Here is an 18,476-nt window from a genome sequence, read left to right on the forward strand (position 1 = left end):
CACCAGCCACTCCTTGGAAACCCTATAGGGCAGTTCTACTTTGTCCTATAGAGTCACAATGAGTTGGAATGGACTTGTTGGCAACGAGTTTAGTTTGTTTTTTTCTTTATTGCGGATGAAAGAAAATGATATGGAGACAACTTCCTTTATTTCCCGTCACTTGTTCAGAGCAGCATTAGAGTTGAGGTTGTACAGTACTCTAGGAGCCAAGGGGGTGGGAAGATAATTATACTTATTCCTACTTTAACACACCTGTCCACTGCTCATTAACACACATGGGAAATGAATACCTAAGCACTCTCTCTGGCCCAGGGAATTAAAGGATGTGTACTTGAAAACTTTTGGTTCGGGGGAAGGAGAGGCAGATGTATGAGAAAGGCAGTAGTCATCATTCCTTTTATTAAGTAAACAGGATGTGTGCTTCTTGGTAGCACAGACAAAAATATAATCCACTCCATGAAAATACAAATTGTTTACAGATCTAGTTCCAAGTATGTAGGAGTCCAGAGTACGTATGCTAACTAATCTCAAAAAGCTTAAAATTTAGACATATTTAGCTTAAAGATAAGCCATGTTGCAAAATACATACTTCTCAGTGCCCAAAATGAATCCATAATTTTTAAGAAGTATATATAGTATGAAATCTGTGAGAACTGGAACTCACAGGACTGCCTTGTTTTTCTGGGTCTCTAAAGTTTTCTGCCTTTTACAGGGTGTATTTTTTTTTTTTTTTTATAGCCTTACCACTTTTTTATCATTCATTTTAGTGGAAAAATCTGCATTTTCCTTCTCTGACAGGTTTTTGCCTTATACAGTTTCCAGCTTTTGCAAATTTTTCTGTACATCATTAAGGTTTTGGAAACGGCTGATGTTTCCATCTTAATAAATACATATTAAATGTTGTTAGTTGCATAGAGTTGATTCTGACCCATGGCAACCCCATGTGTGCAGAGTACAACTGTTCCATAGGGTTTTCAAGGCTGTCATCTTTTGGAAGCAGATCTCCAGGCCTGTCTTCCAAGGAGCCTCTGAATAGGTTTCAACTGCCAGACTTCCGGCTAGTAATCAAGTGCTTAACGGTTTGTGCCACCCACAGACTTCTATATATTAAACAAGTAAATGTAAAATGTTAAATATATCACATATATGTCAGATCATATCCTTCCCTCTGCTCAAAACTCTCCAGTGGCTTTCCATCTTACTTGGGGTAAAATCCAAAGTCTTTCCAATGGCTACAAAGCATTCTCTTCTGGAACCCCTGACCTTTACTGTTAACACACACTGTCTCTTGTTCTTTCCACTCCAGGCACACTGTTCTTTTAGTTCCTCAAACACATCATTAACACCCCTGGTTTCTTTTGCCGTCCCTCCTTTGCCCTGTCCCAGGCGATCTGCGAGGATTTCGCCCTCGCTTCCCTCAAGTCTCTGCTATTAATACTGAGCTTATAGTCTTTTTTTTATAGTCTAGTGGAGGAGGTAGTCAATAAAAGAACACACAAGCCAATAAGTAATTTCAAATTGCAATAAGATACATAGTGGAAATATATTATTACAAAACTGTTCTATTAGAAAGCCCAAGAAAAATTCTTGGTTCTAAAAGGTTGTCACTTTTTAAAAAAATTTTTTTTCATAAAGGTACTATTCAAGATAATGAATGTAACCAAATCTTAAATTTCTGAAACCATTTTCTTGTTCATGGACTTTCCCATATCTGAATGACAATGAACTTATCATTTAAGTACTGTGTACTACTTATGATTTTTAATTTCCATCTCCAAATCAATCTCACCTCACTATAGGTAGCAAAATACAAAATGAGTATAAGAATTTAGGAACAGAAGTGGTTAATCTTTAATATGATACATTAAATATTTTCTTTTATTTTCCATTAATTAAATCATATCTTAAACTCTTAAAGTAACTTTTCATTTGGATTAAAAAAATTAAAATAGTCTTTTTGAAAAATAATACTTTCCTTGATGTCCAACTACAAAACTTTGCAATGCAACACACAATCTAGTGTTTTCTTCTAGCCTAGAGAAAGTTCAGCTATAAAATATTCAACATACAGAATCCATGGTATGGGGTTAAAAATTTCAAAATTTTACTGTCTTCAATCAACACAAAATTAAGGAACACGATGGCTTTAAACAGCAAAACTAATGTGTACAATTGGGCTGGGGCAGAGCTGGGGAGAGGGCAATAGGATATATTAAGCTAAATAAAAAAGAGATGCAAGCACGCAAACTAAAAGGAGTGAAGCCTTTTAAAGGCAATAAAAATCAATGTCGAATTGAACTGGCAGGGGAGTGTAGGGAGAGTGTTTTTTTATTATCTCCCAAAGAATTATAATGGAAGTAGACAAAAGAGCTATAGATGATATAAATTATAAGACCTCTTCTAAAGCATTTGTTTCAGTGCTCCATAAAACCACATACAAAAATTTAACTTAATTAGTTTGAAACTAATGCTTCTGCTAACTAAAATGCTTCCCAACAAAGGGTATTCACAAAAGAGATGGGTTGTAAGAATTAATACAACAGAATTATTAGTAAGAGAGGGACATTCAGATTTAGTTTATAACATTCTGCTGAACAACAGACAAATAAATCTGTAGGTGAGTCTCAGTAACATAAAGTTTTTTTTTTTTCTTTTTTTAATGTCACAAAGAAGGTTCCTAGCTCAGTTTATTATAAAGTTGCATTAGCTAAATTCCTGTAATGGTTAGTGTTGTGTATAAAGAGAAAACAATCAAATGTTTCTTTAGATGACAGAAGTAGAGAAAACTCAGAGGAACAAGCTAACCAGTGTGTTGCCACCCTGGGGTTAACAGCAACAATTCTGGAAAGTTACAAGTGGATAAGACAGACTTTTGGGGAAGTACTATAAAAACAGGTCTAACTCTTCAGATGTTTGCATAATAAGAATTCAGAGGTAACCCCTCAAAGCACTTAATATGCGTTTTCTGATAAAACAAAATCCTTATAACATCAGCGTTATTAAACTCATAACCATATAAAAGCAAGAGCAAATATAGAGCCAAACAAGACAACTCTTGAACATTTAAAAGGCCACATACCATCTTCCATGATATCTTTTTAAGGGTTTCTGTCCAATCGGTCAACAAAAATTGTTTTGGACTTTTCTACTTATTGGGATTGCAAACAAGAACAAAAGACTATCCTTAATCTGAAGAGTATATTTCAAAAATAAGAGTAGTATAAAGTGTTGAGAGCTATAATAGAGGGCTGCACACAGTGTTTTGAAAAGAAAAATAATCTTTATTACAAACCTTTTATGTGTCAGTAACTATTCCATATCTTTAAATTTGAACAACTTAAAGGATTTCTGAACATACAGACCAGCAACATTTTTGAACATTAAAAATGATGATTTCCATATAAAAAGCAAGAGTCATGGAATATATATTTAATCTGTGGAATGCAAGAATGAATGAATGAGAAATGAATGAATTAAATGGACGTTATAATTTTAGGCTCTTTATAGAAAGCTTTAATTTTTTCCCACAAATGACAATGAGTGACATTTTTCTAAAATTTCAATAGTTCAGAAATAATCAGAACAATGCTTTGTGTTGTTTTCCTTTTAGCAACTGTACTGTCTTCTGTATGAAAAAAATTAATTTAGCTCTTACTAAGGTCTTTGTGGATTTCAAATTATAAACCAAACCAAAAAGAAAGAAAGCACTATTGAATCAATGAGTAATCCTCTTTCTTAGAGGGAGGTTACTTACTATTAGCAGTAATATAAATTCAGGCTATGGCAAACCCTCAAAAAATTTTCAGCATAGCAATTAATGAAATGTGAAATGGCCAGGCTTAACTGATATTTTATATGAAAGTTCTCACATATCCATTTCTAATAACTGGTCATTGCTTCTTTATTGAAATGATTTTTTCCATTCTATTCAAGCACAATTTTTTTTTTTTTTATTTAAAGTCATGTATTTTAAAAAAAAACACTTCAAAATATATTGTATCTTTGACATGGGATAATCACAAAGATATAAAATACATGTATTTTAATAAATTTATGAAACATTTATTACGTATGCATTTTAACACGTTTAAGTTACGCTTTAAAGTTTGTAGAACATATTTAAGGTACAATTAATCAGTAAATGTAATTTAAAATAAGTTTACTTTGTACTACCATCTAGTTTGAGAGTTAAAGACTAGATCACTGAAAATGAGTCACTCACTATCCTCTTATTTAGACCTCTGATGTTAGATCAAGGGGTTTGACCAAATAATCAAAATAGGAAAAGTTTAAAATTAACTGAACAGAAAACACCTACCCCTGTCCCCAACCCCCTATGCTGCAGAAAACAAGAAATGGGAGTGGAAAGTTGAAGCCTTTTCATTATTCACACTTGATTTTCTGAGCAACCTTGAGCTAACGGATTGGAAGACCCCCCCTTACTTCTCTTGTCTGCCTCAGGTGACCCAGCTAAATTCTCTCTAGGTACCCCATTCAAAAGCCATTCTTAACACTTCTCTTCCTTGATAAACTGTAAACTCATTGAGGACAGTGACCTGGTTTGACTTATTCTACATTGTATTTTGTGCAGATGGGGTAGGCTACAATTTAAACGGGGCTGTCAGTCAGTGAAAGCCTCAGTGAGAATGTACCATTTGAGCCAAATCTTGAAGGAGGTAAGGAAGTTACCCATGTGGCTCTCATAGGGTGCTGGGGAAGGCAGAGAGTTTCAGTTTCAACAAGAGCATACCTGATGTGTTTACGGAAAGGCTGCAGCCAAATGAGCAAAGGAAGAGGTCAAGAGATGTTAATGGGGGCCAGGATTAGGGATTTTGCTTTTACTGAGATAAGAAGCCACTGGGGATTGGATCAAAGGTATGATGTATCTGATTTGCATTTTTAAAGGATTACAGAACTGCTTTTTGAGAATAAATCGAAGGAGTGACATATGTGACTTGCACTTTAAAAGTATCCCTCCAGCAACTATGCTGAGAATAGAGTCAAGAGGGACAAGGAAGGAAGCAGGGAGGCCAATTAAGGGGCTATAGCAAGAAAGTACAGGAGAGATGATAGGGACTTGAACCTAGGTGGTAGTGACAAAGATGCAGTGAAGTAGTCAGATTCTGGATCTGATATTACATGATAATAAGATTGGGTATATGGTATGAGGAAAAAGAAAAAAAAAAAAAAAAAGTGGATTCATGGTTTAGAGCCAGAATACCTGGAAAGGCATAGTAGCCATTCCCTAAAATGCAGAAGACTGAGATGGGAGAATATATATAGATTAGATCCACATGGCTACATGAGATCACCTAGGGAGTTAAGAATAGATAGTACCCAGGAAGGTCTAGGATTATACCCTGGACTAGGGCAACAATGAGAGGTCAAGGAGATGAGGAGGAAAGGAGGCTAAGAAGGACCAGTTGCTGAAGAAGGAAAGGACCACAAAAGAGTAGCATACCTAAGGCAAAGCAAAAAAAAAGTGCTGCAAGATTGTGCTCAACTCTTTCAAATTCTCTCCAGGTTATCTTACTAAAAAAAATCCTATCCATCCTTCAGAGTGAAATACTTTTTTTTTTCTTAAGTCATCATTGAGTAATTCTGGTTCAGATAGTATATATCCTCTCCCGTGTTCCTAAATCCCAGTGTAGGTCTCAATTATAATAATTATGACAATTATGACTCCAGCTTCACTTCTCTGCCTCTTTCCCTCCTCAGAAATATGAGTTCCATGAGGGCAGTAGCCTTCATTTGAATCCTTGGGATCTTATAATATGCCTGGTAAATGGGCAGGGGAACATTATATTTATCAAGAGCTTACCATGTAAAAAAAAAAAAAAAAAAATTTTTTTTTTTACCATGTAGCAGGCAAAATATCAGGACCTTTATGATGGTTAACTCAGAAGGTCAAAAAATGTTGATGAAAAAATGAATGAAGTGTTAAATAAATAGAAATAACACAACTGATAGACAAGGCTGTTAGGGATATAGCTAAAGCCCTGGAGTGACCACAGGCGCATTAAGTCACCACAGCTTGAGTCAACAGCTGTCAGGATTACTCAGCTAACTCTTCTTGCTGTCTTTTCAAGCTTATCAAGAAAAGTTCTCCAATATAATTTTGTTTCCCCTATAGCTTTTCCTATATAGTTAGAAAGTGTTCCAACTGGCTGCTGTGTTTCTCAAGGTGCATGAATAAACTAGCTTTCTTTTTTATACTTTAGTCTAAAGGTCTAAAGTAAGTTTGGTTAGTGTGTTTCTTTTTGGACTTCAAGGTACAATCTTTGTTTTTGTTTGTACTTGATCATTATTAGTGCCAAAAATCATGTTGAGAAATTATAATGGGACTAACAGTCAAGGACAAGACATTGTGATATCAGAAATCCAGGACACACATACTGTGTGACTGACTGCTAAAGGAAAATATTGATTCCCATTTATTTGTTCTCTTGTTCAATACATCACAATGATCACAGTCAGGATACCTCTGTAATGGATTAGGGAGAGGTTGTTATGCAATGAACTGGGCAAAATATGATATTTTGTTGCTGATTCAAATTTGATCTATTTTTCTGAGCTTAAAGTTATTTCTTAAGCTGAAAAATAGAACTACAGAGCAATACTAAGACATTCCAGGTTTAAATCTATAGTCAATCGTGCTAAGCTAGATCACTTCTTGATGCTCTGACAAATAGCAGTTGTGGTCCTTTAAAGACCAAAATTTGAACTGTACTGACACAACTAAGGCAATTCTACTCCTTAAAGAGCTAACTGAGCTTGGAGTTGGTCTTCATCTGAGATACCTGTACCATCTCTCTCTAAATATAGTCAAAGACAAATTTGAATGAAATTATTTGTATTGACGATATCAGATAAAACCTTTGCCACGGTTTTCCTTTTAAAAATATGTTGCATATTAATATTTCATTTATTTTTATTGACACAGGGAGATAAGAAGAGAATGGACAAGTTTGTAATTTTTTAAAATAACTAACCCATCTATCAACCTGTATAACCAATAAGTCCTCTGTATTTTTGTCCTAAGTATACCTGAAATCTAAATCCTTCCTATTTCTAGTACCACAGCCCTATTTTAAGTCTTAGGCTTCCCTTGCCAGGACTATTGAAATATGTATCATACTGTGGCCAGTCTAATAATTTACATATCTATCATCTACAAATAATCAGGAATAATTTATTTAAAATGTAAAATAATCCCTCATCATTGCTTAAAAATTTAACATTTATTTCTTAGTTGTCCACAGAATAAAAGCAAAGATTTGTACCTCGGTTATACATTGAGACCCTGAAAAGAAAGCCCTCGCCTAGGCCTTATATTTTTGAAGGGAGGATGGGGTAAACCACTGGCTGGGAGCCAGGGGCAGGCTCTCCTCGCACTGCCAAAATCAGGTGCAAAATTCTGGGGACCTGAGAAGCCTAAATTCAGATCTGTGTCCTCAGTCATTATAACCATAAGTTTCATTAGGAGGACAGGATGTATTTCATTTAACAGTTTGCTAGCTTTAATTATTTGTAAATATTCAGACATATGGGATATGTGATATGTGGGCTTCCATATGAACTCCTACTCTGAGACTCAGATGTTAAAACTAAACCAAACCCGAACCCATTGCCATCGAGTTGATTACAACTGATAGTGACCCTACAGGACAGAGTATAACTGCCCCACAGAGTTTCCAAAGCTGTGAGTCTTTATGGAAGCAGATTGCCACATTTTTCTTCCGCGGAGGAGCTGGTGAGTTTGAATTGCCAACATTTCATTTAGCAGTCCAGCACTTAACCACTGAGCCACCACGGCTCCTTTATGTTAAAACTAAGCCTGCCTGAATTTCCACATTAGGTCCTTGGCCCTACCTAGTTTTTTAGCTCATCTCCAGTTCTTAACTAGCCACCTGGTACTTACATTCCGGTGATCCTTGACTACTGATACCATCCTCCACATATCACAATAAAAAAACATCTTCATGCTTTTGCTCATGCTGTTTTCTCTGACTGCAATGCCCTTCACAACTTGCCTGGCTAATTCATTAATCTCTTAACATAGAGCTTGAAAATCATTTCCTCCATTACCTTCTTCAGACCTTCAAATATTCAGTTTTCCCACAGTACCCTGTGCAAACTTGTTCTTATCACCACCTTATTACACTACATAGTTATTTGTTTCCATCTCATCTACAAAAACTATAAACCTCTGGAGGGCAGCATTTATATGTTATTCTTCATTTCTGTTCCTAACACTTACATATGTGCTGAACTGAATGGTAAGTATGGTTTAAAAACATGCTATTTCATATTTCATTGCACCTATAAAGACAATTGCTCTTCAAAATGTCATGTAGCAACTAATAAGTTTGAATCCCTAAACAACATTATGCGTATAGTAGAAAAATTTCATTAATTGTATGAAATAATGTTCAGTTTTTGTCAAAGCCATTGTAGGTTATTAAGTAGTCATAGTTACTTCACAATACAATGTGCACCAAATAATCATAACAGTTTTATAATGTAAAATCCAATGAAAACTGTCATAAATTTTGCATAAAAGCATTGAAACTATAAGCTCTTTGTCCTGCTATACTAATGGTATTTCTAAAGACAAATCATTTTGCTTACATTATATAAGATTAAGAATCTTAAATAATAATATATAAATTAAATTATGCTTAACTCCTAAAAACTTTTGAAAGAACTATATGAAGCTATATTTTAAGATTTTAAATATAATTATGTAGTTCATGACAAAATGTTTTTTAAAAGTATTCTTTTTATTGGATATCTTGTTTCAAAGTTTAGAAAATAATCCATTTTTATGTAACCAAATTTATATAACCTAGCTTTTCTCACGTTATAGCTATGATGGATCCAACATGTGGATCCTAGCTCCTGACCTAACTAAAACAAGAGGAGCAGATATCAGCAATCTCTATCATCCTTTGTCATGAGGTATCTTGCTTGAAACAGAACCAAAAGTTTCTAACTCCATCCATTTCCATGAACTGAATATCTCCGCATTAATCATACCTATGGTTGCACAATGGTTAAGCATTTGGCTGTTAACCAAAAGGTCAGCAGTTTGAATTGACCAGCCTTTCCTTGGAAGCCCTATGGAGCAGTTCTGCTCTGTCCTATAGGGTCACTACAGGGTCACTATGAGTCGCAGTTGACTCAAAGGCAACCTTTTTTATTCCTGATGCACTGACATGCTATATTTTATGAAGCTATATTTTAAGATTTTAAATATAACTATTCATGTAGTTCATGACTGAAAATATTTTGTTGTTTCAAAGTTTAGAAAACAATCCATTTTTATATTAAAAAAATTATGTAAAAGTGTTTATGTCTGAGTTTCCTGGCTTAGGACTGCTAGAACCTGATGATACTATATTCCTACCTTTAATAGTTCTCCTGCTTGGTTGATACCCTGAAACCCTATCAGCCTTCTATTCCCTTGCAAACCCGTAGTCTCCATCTCTCAATCCTCTACATGTATGACAGCCAAAGTCGCACTGGAAAGAGACTGTTGTAGCCTAGTGAGCCATGTGTCTGACTTTGGAAACTACTGATCACCTACGTTTCTCCTTAGAATAATGTCTTTTTGGATGCACAGAACCCATTACATTATGCTAGCATTTGCCATAACCTTTGCATTACAATGCTTTGTTTATTGTGCTTAACTGCACCTTTCCTAAGTGAGTCTATCAGCTATACAATATTCAATACAATATATAGCTTTGTAGCTTCCAGTCTTAGCCTACAGTCTTAGTCTTCAGCCTACCAATCCCAGCTTCCTATTCCAGACCTACTGTTCTTTGGTACTGGGATCCTATCATGTCCTGTTCATTAGCCTGCCAGGTTATAGCAGGATAGAACCAAGCTGGTATGACACACACTCATATGAAATAAAACTGGGAGAAGTTATGGGAAGTTTTATAAGCAAACCTTAACTTCATTAACTATACTGATAATATCAAAAGGGAGAGCTATGTTTTTTAATCATCTAAGAGAATAAGGGTTGAATGCTACAGGTATTCTGAATAGAATGACTATGAAAGTGGAAAATCATTGAATCTCTTTTATCAGGAGGAAGAAAAGTGAGACTGACACATAACATCTTGAGTGCATGATAAAAGCATTTGTGTTTTATGGTAAATAGCTTACCTTAACTTCCACATGTGCCATCAATACAGCAAAATTGGTTAGGTGGTTACAAGAGCATGTGGTATGTGTCTTATTTGTTGTCAGGAGCCGACAGCCTTGTGTTGACCAATAACCTGTCATTGTGCGCTTGGAATAGCTCCAGAATGAACAGTTAGGGTTGAAATTTTCCTCTGACTGCTACAGGAAAGAAATCAATAAAACCAATAACTACTTTATGATCACATAAATTAGGTAGGCATTTTCTTTACAACTAATACAACTTCATACTCTGCTCCAATTTTTGCTGAAGTATCCACCAGTGTTTTTATACTAAGTGGTTCTTATCAATTCCAAAGACATATGGATAGATGCTGCTGTTGGTTCCCCTTGATTAGAAATAAGTTCACTGTTTCTTCAATAATCTTGAGGGAATACTATTATCAATGTCTCAGGAGCACCTTAATTGATTAACATTGTAAAATAAATAACTTAATTGTTCCAAAAAATCAACTTCCAAAAGGATGGTCTTCAGAAATATTTCTTGAATTTATAACTCTAATCGTTGATATACAGGCATAGACACAATTACTCATAATATCTTATATGCAGTCATATTCATTTCCATGTAAAGTGTTGCTAACATTTTTAATTATGAAGAGCATCTAGAAATCCATTTATGACTGTTTTTCCATAAGTATAATATTTACATATACAAGAAACATCGTCCTCCCTAAAAATCTTATTTCTGAGAAAAAAAATATATGCCAGCAACATTTTAACAGTGAATTACTATATGTCAAAAAAAAGGAAAAACATACGTAAAGGAAATTAATATAGTTCTTATTGTAACAAATATGATCAATACGGATAACTGAACAACATGCCATTTTTTACCTTGATATGCTTAACAGTAAACACCACAGGATCTGCCAAATAAACTTTATTACTGAACTCCTTGTTTATTGCTGCTGTAATAACAGGGGAATTGACGATAACAGAATGATTTGTAGACATAGCCTCAGTTCCCAACTTCATACTGGCATTCTCCGTGGACAAATAAGGGCCCAAGTTGTTATATAGGACAAAAGCCACTCTGATCTCTCCTACAATAATAAATACAAATGTGAATACAAATGTGAATTAAAGATTGGGGAGAAACTATGATTAATCTGTGCATTCTACTTAGTTCTAATTAGATTGTAATCATATATATGTGTATATATACAATATATATGTAATCATATTATTTATTTATACAATCACTACTAAATAAACTTCAATCCCTAACTCACTCTTCACTCAAAACTTAAGTCAAGACAGATCATAAATATAAATATCAAAACCAGAACCATAAATCTTCAAAACAAAGATAATATCTTTGTGACCTTGGGAAAGGCAAAGTTATCATGGATAGGATCTAAAATACACTAATCATAAGAGAAAAAATATTGATAAAATAAACTATAAAAATTAAAAATGTGTCTATCAAAATACAGCATTAAAATAATGAGTAGGCTGCCGAGAGACTATCTTTAAACCTTAAACCAAAAATATCCCCTGAAGTCTTCTTAAAACCAAACAATAGTTTAGCTCATGTAGTAATGAATGTCTGCCCTGAGCATTATGCTTTTTTTAAAGATCTATCTATGTGGGATCAAACTGACAACAGCAACTCAAAAGATTACACAGGAACTTCAGGGGCAGTGAGTATATCTTAATGGAGGAGGGATAACTCAGAAGAGGTCAGTGAGAATGGTTGCACAACTTGAACAATGTAATAAATGTACATGTAGAAACTTGGACTGGTGTATTTTTTGTTGTGTATATTCACAACAAAAATAAATTAATAATAATTTTTTTTTTTTTTTAAAGAAAATTAGTAGGTAAGTCACGGACTCTCTCTATATGCATATACTTTTTTTCTGGACACATGAGTACTTAAAGCACTTCTTCAAATCAACAATAAAAAATGAACAACCCATTAAAAATGGAAAAGAATTAAAGATATACTTTATAAAAAAGATATATGAAAGCCCAATAGAAGCACAAAAATGCTTAGCATCATTAGTCATTAGGGGAATGCAAATTAAAACTACATTGATATACTATTTTATACCCACTAGAATGTCTAAAATAAAAAAAAGACAGAAAACACCCATGGTGGTAAGAATGTGGAACGCTATAGATTGAATTGTGTCCCCTCAAAATACGTGTTGAAATCCTAACCCCTAAACCAGTAAAAATGACCATGTTTGAAAACAGGGTTTTCTTTCATTGTCTTAATGAGGTCATACCAGAGTAGGGTGTGCCCTTAACCTGATCACTTCTGAGTTATTAAAAATAAAAAGCAGAACAGACACAGAGATACAGTTGGAAGACGGACAGCAAAGAATGCCAAGGAACACCAAGGAACTTCCACAGCTACGGACAGAATAGGAGCCTTCCCTAGATTTGGATTTCTATCCTCCAAAACTGTGAGAAAATAAATTCCTGTTCTTTAAAGCCACCACTTTTGGTATTTCTGTTAAAGCAGCACCTGTTAACTAAGACATGGAACAACTGGCACTCTTTACATTGCTAATAGGAGTGTTCAACTATTTGGAGAACTTTTGGTAGTTTTTTAAAAAATATATTTAAGCATACATCTACCCTTCCTGGATAAATGAAAACATACACCCACCAAAAGACTCACATAAGAATGTTCATACTATTTTCATTCATAATGATCCCAAATCAGATGATTCGTCAACTCACACATCCATCAGTAGGAGAATAGATAAATGAATTATGGTGCATTCATATAATGGGATATACTACCCAGCAATAAAGAAAAACAAACTACTGATACATGTAAAATCATGAATGAATCTCAAAAATATTATGCTGAGTTAAAGAAGCCTGAGAGAAAATGGTGCATTCTGTATGATTTCAATTATATGAATTCTAAGAACAGGCAAAATACATCTGTGGAGATAGTAATGAGAAAGTGCTCTGCAAAATAAAAGCATCAAAAATACCCTCAAAATAGAAGCTGAGTAAGGGAAAAAAAAAAAACACGAAATTTTAAAATTACAGGTAGAATTTCCATTGGATATTTTAGAAGCTAAATGTGTCAACTCAGTGAGCTTTTATTCCTTTCAAGCAAAAGAGCCAGATCATCTGGGTTTTAGGGTTTATTTATTTCCATCACATTCAAGTTCTGAACATTTTACCACAACTGAAAAATAAAGGACCAATTTCCAAACCTGGTTGAAAATTTTGTAGAACAAGTATCAGGGCACTATTGATAGTGTGGTAGATAAGAAAGTAGAGACAGAGGCTAATAGTGGAGTGAGAGAAGGAGAGGTTCCAGTGCTTGGATAATGGATCTAAAATTCCAAGCAAAGAACCACTGAATTGATGGAAAGTTCAATTCCATCAATCTTAAAAAGTAAACTCTAACCTACCATTTCGGCCGTTTTGTTTTAAAGTATTTGCAGAAAGCTGGACAGTGCTTCCATGGCCTGTGTTTTCTGGAAATTTTAGGTCTTCCAAATTTCCTTCTGTGCTCAGCCTTGCAACTTCCAATTCTGTTAACAGAAAAGAGATGCCTATTGAGAAACATGCCAAAACTATAACAATTCCCTAAATAGCTGAAGTATTTCTGAAATTAAAACACTGGAATTAACGTTCTATTTGCCATGCTTTGGAGTACTTCTGCTTTTTATTTACAAACAAGTATTCTGTTCCTATTTTAATTTTTTCCCCCAAAACTAAATAAAATAAAATAGACGCTATTAAAGTGATATGAGGAGCCCTAGTGGTGCAGTGTTTGGCTGCTAACCAAAAGGCCAGTGGTTGGAACCTACCTGTGGCTCCGCAGGAGAAAACACCTGGTGATCGGCTCCCCTAAAGATTTACAGCCTAGGAAACTCTATGGGGCAGTTCTACCCTGCCCGATACGGTGGGTAACAGGCAGAATTTACTTGATGGAATACAACAATAACAACAACAAAGTTATATAAATAAGATTACAAATATATCAATAATAAAATTTTAAATTCAAGCCTAAATCTTTATACTTTATCATTGGCTTTAAGTTAATTTTCAAAATATTTTCTTTAATTTATGAATTAAGTAAAAATCCTTTTGATCATGATGAGCTACACAATTATATCAATATTGATCTATCTTTTAATCTAATAAGTTTAAAATAGCTTATCAAACCTTCTGAAATAAAACCATCACTATATCCTTACATGCAATAAAAATAGATCTATACCCTTTATGAGCCAAATAACACAATAATCAGAAATGGTTTTATCACCTTAACTTAAACAAGAAATTTCTTTATGGTACATAATTCAAAAGGACTCTAGTTTTACCTGAAATGACCCATAAACTTTGAATTAGGAGGATAAAATTTTAAATAGTAAAATACATAGATATATACATAAAAATTAAGAGACAAAAATGAGGACCTCACTCTAAGTAATTTCGGGCTAATACAGCCAATACTGGAATGTCCTAAGGAGAATGACGAACATGATTATGAAGACTCTTTTGAACCAGTAACAAGTGATCTCCTAATTGGACAGAAAGAATAATTTATCACTATTGAAATAAGGAAGCATTCGTAATATCTGGGGTACCACAGATACTATTTTTCCTTTCCCTTTTCTGCTGTACGAAGGACTCTGGACCTTCTGTATAACAAGGACCACTTACGAATATTGTCTGTGTTTTCCCTGACAATGTCTGTCTTCAAAAGGTTATCAGCCAGCACAAAAGCACTTTCCTCCACAGTGTCAAGCAACATGGTGGCTGCACGTAGTTGATCACTTGTAGTCAGGTCTCTCCACGCATTCAAAGCTTGTGGCTGGAGGAGGTTGTTAACTGTCTCGACCATTGCCTACGAGAGGATGAACAGAATGACAAAGGTCTCTAGTGAACCCACATAGCTGTCAAAAATCCACATGTACATGTTGCCCAGCAAGCAAGGATCAGCGGTGAGTTCAGTATTGTCCCAGCCTCCCGTGACATGCTGCAGCAGAAGCATTCATTATTTTGTTCTGTAAGACCCTAGCTAAGACTCACAAGGCAAGACGAAAACCTGTTTTTCTTTTGAAGGACAACAAATAGAGCCATGCTTGCTTCTTAGAATCAATAGCACAAGCTTCAATTAAGACTATAATCACATAATTAAACTATTTGGTTGGGGAACCATTTGCAAGTAATTTAAGTCAAACACTTCTACCACATCACCCACCTAAATTTTTTTTTACTGTTTTCTGTAAATCACCATACAAGTGGATGGTGAACACAACAGTGATTTAAAGGATGACTACAGACAGGACGATACAAGAATGTGTTGCCTCTCAGTTGAGGACTCACTGGGCAGACCATTTGTTTTTTTTTTTTAGCCAGCTAGTAAATGTCCGAATGGGAGATATATCAAAGCATACATACTCCCACTGTTAACTATTAGCGAGGGAAATAAACAGACGGACTCCGCTACCTCTCGCCCTCAGGTGTTTTTTCTTCAAAATATCAGCAGTAGGTACACTCACATGTAGAGATGAAGCACCACATTTCTTATGGCTTCATGCAACAGAATCTTGTCTGTAGTTACAAATTTACATATTTCCTGTGGTTTGCTTTATGCTCTAGGTTACAAAGAAAAAGCAGCTCTCCCAATAAGTTTTCATTCAAACACAGACATTTGAAAAACAGAAAAATACAACGAACACCTACAATTTGAAAGTGATCATCCCTGAACTCATTGATCATGAAATATGCATCCAATCCAGAAATAAAGTTCAATTAATAGCCAACACAGACCCAGTTTCTAGGCAGCACATAGTTGTTTTAAAAGCAGAGGGATTGGGAGAGATAGGAGAAATATCTACCACACTGCAGCGTCTTCTTCAGGCTGGTGTTTTCATAGAAACCAAGTAACAACTGTTAAAAATTCAGCTTCATAATGAAACACCTTGGCTGCCAATTAACACCAGTTTCAAAAATGAGTTTGCCTTTTGATGAAAGCTGTTTTTCTTGATATTTCCCCAGCTCTTCCAAGTTCCGTCCCAAAACTAACATCAGCAAACTTTCATGTAAAATAGTCCTATTCACAACTTGGGACTTTGTATCATTTAAAGAAAACAAAAACAAACAAACAAAATCCCTGATGAATTTAATAACTGGGCATTGTCACGTGGTGTGCTTAGCCCTGTCATTTGTTGTAAGTTTGAAGCATGACCTTTAAACTTGTTGTAAGTAGGCAGACAAAAAAATCTCTGGATCACAACGAAATGATCTGCTTTCCAGGAAGGTCTCCATAGAGAAAATGCCAACAGGATATGCTAGAAGGAGATGCCCGGTAAGGGGGAAAAAAAAAAAAAATACGTATTTTGTGAAGCCAAACAGAGAACACAGTCCTCTTGAATGCAAAGAAGGATCGTTTGTGGAACTAAATGATACTGTGGATTCATGCTCTGAAAATCCCATATGCTACAGAAACGGTGCTGGTCCTATTTTTTTTATTAGCATTAGGTAATAATCTTACATTGATTAATTTAAACCTTACCTCAGAGAAAATTTATGGGGGATCATACACTATTTCTGTTCTGCCTTCATTTCTTTTACTTTTTTCTTTTAATTTAAAAAAAATGCAAAAGGAACAAAAAATGAAAGAAGCAACTATAGGTGACATTTCCATTAGCAGCCGAGCTCTTAACCACTGTGCCACTGGGCTCCATAGTCAAGTCTTAGAAGGGTTAAACAGACTAGCCAAAATACTGTGCCTTTGAACTGACAGCAAATGAATTAAAGGAATCCCTTATTCATTTATTTTAGTTTTTCAACTGAAACTTTTTCCCATAAGTATGTTTTCAACAAATACATCCTCCAATATAAGACATAGTCTTTAAAGAAGCTTCCCATCGAAGCCCCCAAATTTTCCAAGTTTATTAAAGAAAATACAGACTTAAAATATAACTCCCAAATCTGGCATTTGGTGGGTTATGACATAAAATTAAGATTCATTTATTCAGCTTATGTTTATGTTTAATTGTAAGTATATGTTAATACAAGGATTGAGGAACAGTATTCTACAGCACTAACACCAGAGTAAGTCTTTAGAAACACATTGGCTAATTCGTACCTGGATTCTACCTCTCGTGAGCTGTGTGAAATTGGGTAAATTACTTAATCTTCCTGTATCTTATGTGTAAATTGTGAGTGATAATATAAACATCTCTTAAGGTTACCTGGAAACCCTGGTGGCGTAGTGGTTAAGTGCTATGGCTGCTAACCAAAAGGTCAGCAGTTTGAATCTGCCAGGCGCTCCTTGGAAACTCTATGGGGCTGTTCTACTCTGTTCCATAGGGTCCCTGTCAGTCGAAATCGACTCGACGGCAGTGGGTTTGGTTTGGTTTGTAAGGTTACCCGGTGCATACTAAGTGATCAAGGTATAACTTTATTTTTAACTTGATATAAAAGCCCAGTGTGGGAAGAAAAGAGGTCTTCACTGAATGAAGCCTACATCGTATCTGATATGAATATCCACACTGAAATGAGATACACAAGTAATAACTCTTCTGCCATAACCTTCATCTTAAACCTGTTGCACAACTTACCTACGAATGACTGTACTACCTGAAGATTTGAGGAACAAGAGAGTACAGGGAACATGATGAATTTTCTAGAACTTGAATAAATTCATCCATTTTCTGCTAGTGAGACCCAACACAATTAAGTTGATCTTAGTAGCTTTATAATTAATACAAATTATTTAAACTTTCCAAAGTTTACTGACATGTCCCTGTTGCCAGTTTAAAGCCAATTGAATAGTCTCAACTGCTCAGTGATAAAAAGACATCTATATTTGGTTTCCTTATACATTTATGTGTTTGCATAATTTACTCATAAATGATGACATCTGGTCACAAAATAATTTTTTTTTTCTCAAACTAAGTATTTGCATTGCTTACATTTGCTCATAAACATCTTTTTAAAAGGAGGTTGATTTTCATTTTATTTGGTTACAAAGAAATGAGCTTAACTACACTTAGAACACATGTTCAACTGGGAATGTACACTAAATTTGACTAAATTTAGAGTAGGTACTAAAACATCATTTTAAGGTCCAACAGCTCTCAGTGATATACTTTTTCTGCTATGAAAAAATTTTTTTCTGACTTGAAATTTATATAGTAAGTTGGAAAAAAATAAGGTTGACCCTGAATTTATCTTACAGAATTTCACTATTCTCTTTACAATTCCTTGATTCAGAGGGGGGAAGAAGTAAATTCCATGTACAGACTGAAATAATCTAAAATTCT

General features: G+C 34.7%; 1 protein-coding gene across 12 annotated transcripts in view; it reads right to left on the reverse strand.

The window, feature by feature from the left end:
* Positions 1-18,476, reverse strand: part of ADGRL3 (adhesion G protein-coupled receptor L3) — a 945,099-nt gene that overhangs the window by 109,707 nt on the left and 816,916 nt on the right. For all 12 annotated transcript variants that reach the window (XM_049886210.1, XM_049886209.1, XM_049886208.1 and 9 more), the window contains 4 exons: positions 14,863-15,046; positions 13,602-13,724; positions 11,050-11,258; positions 10,177-10,353 (listed from right to left, as the gene is read on the reverse strand). In XM_049886210.1, coding sequence (XP_049742167.1) covers positions 10,177-10,353; positions 11,050-11,258; positions 13,602-13,724; positions 14,863-15,046 — 693 coding nt within the window. The remainder of the gene's footprint in view (positions 1-10,176; positions 10,354-11,049; positions 11,259-13,601; positions 13,725-14,862; positions 15,047-18,476) is intronic.

This window comes from Elephas maximus, chromosome 5, assembly GCF_024166365.1.
Source record: "Elephas maximus indicus isolate mEleMax1 chromosome 5, mEleMax1 primary haplotype, whole genome shotgun sequence".
Taxonomy (NCBI): Eukaryota; Metazoa; Chordata; class Mammalia; order Proboscidea; family Elephantidae; genus Elephas; species Elephas maximus.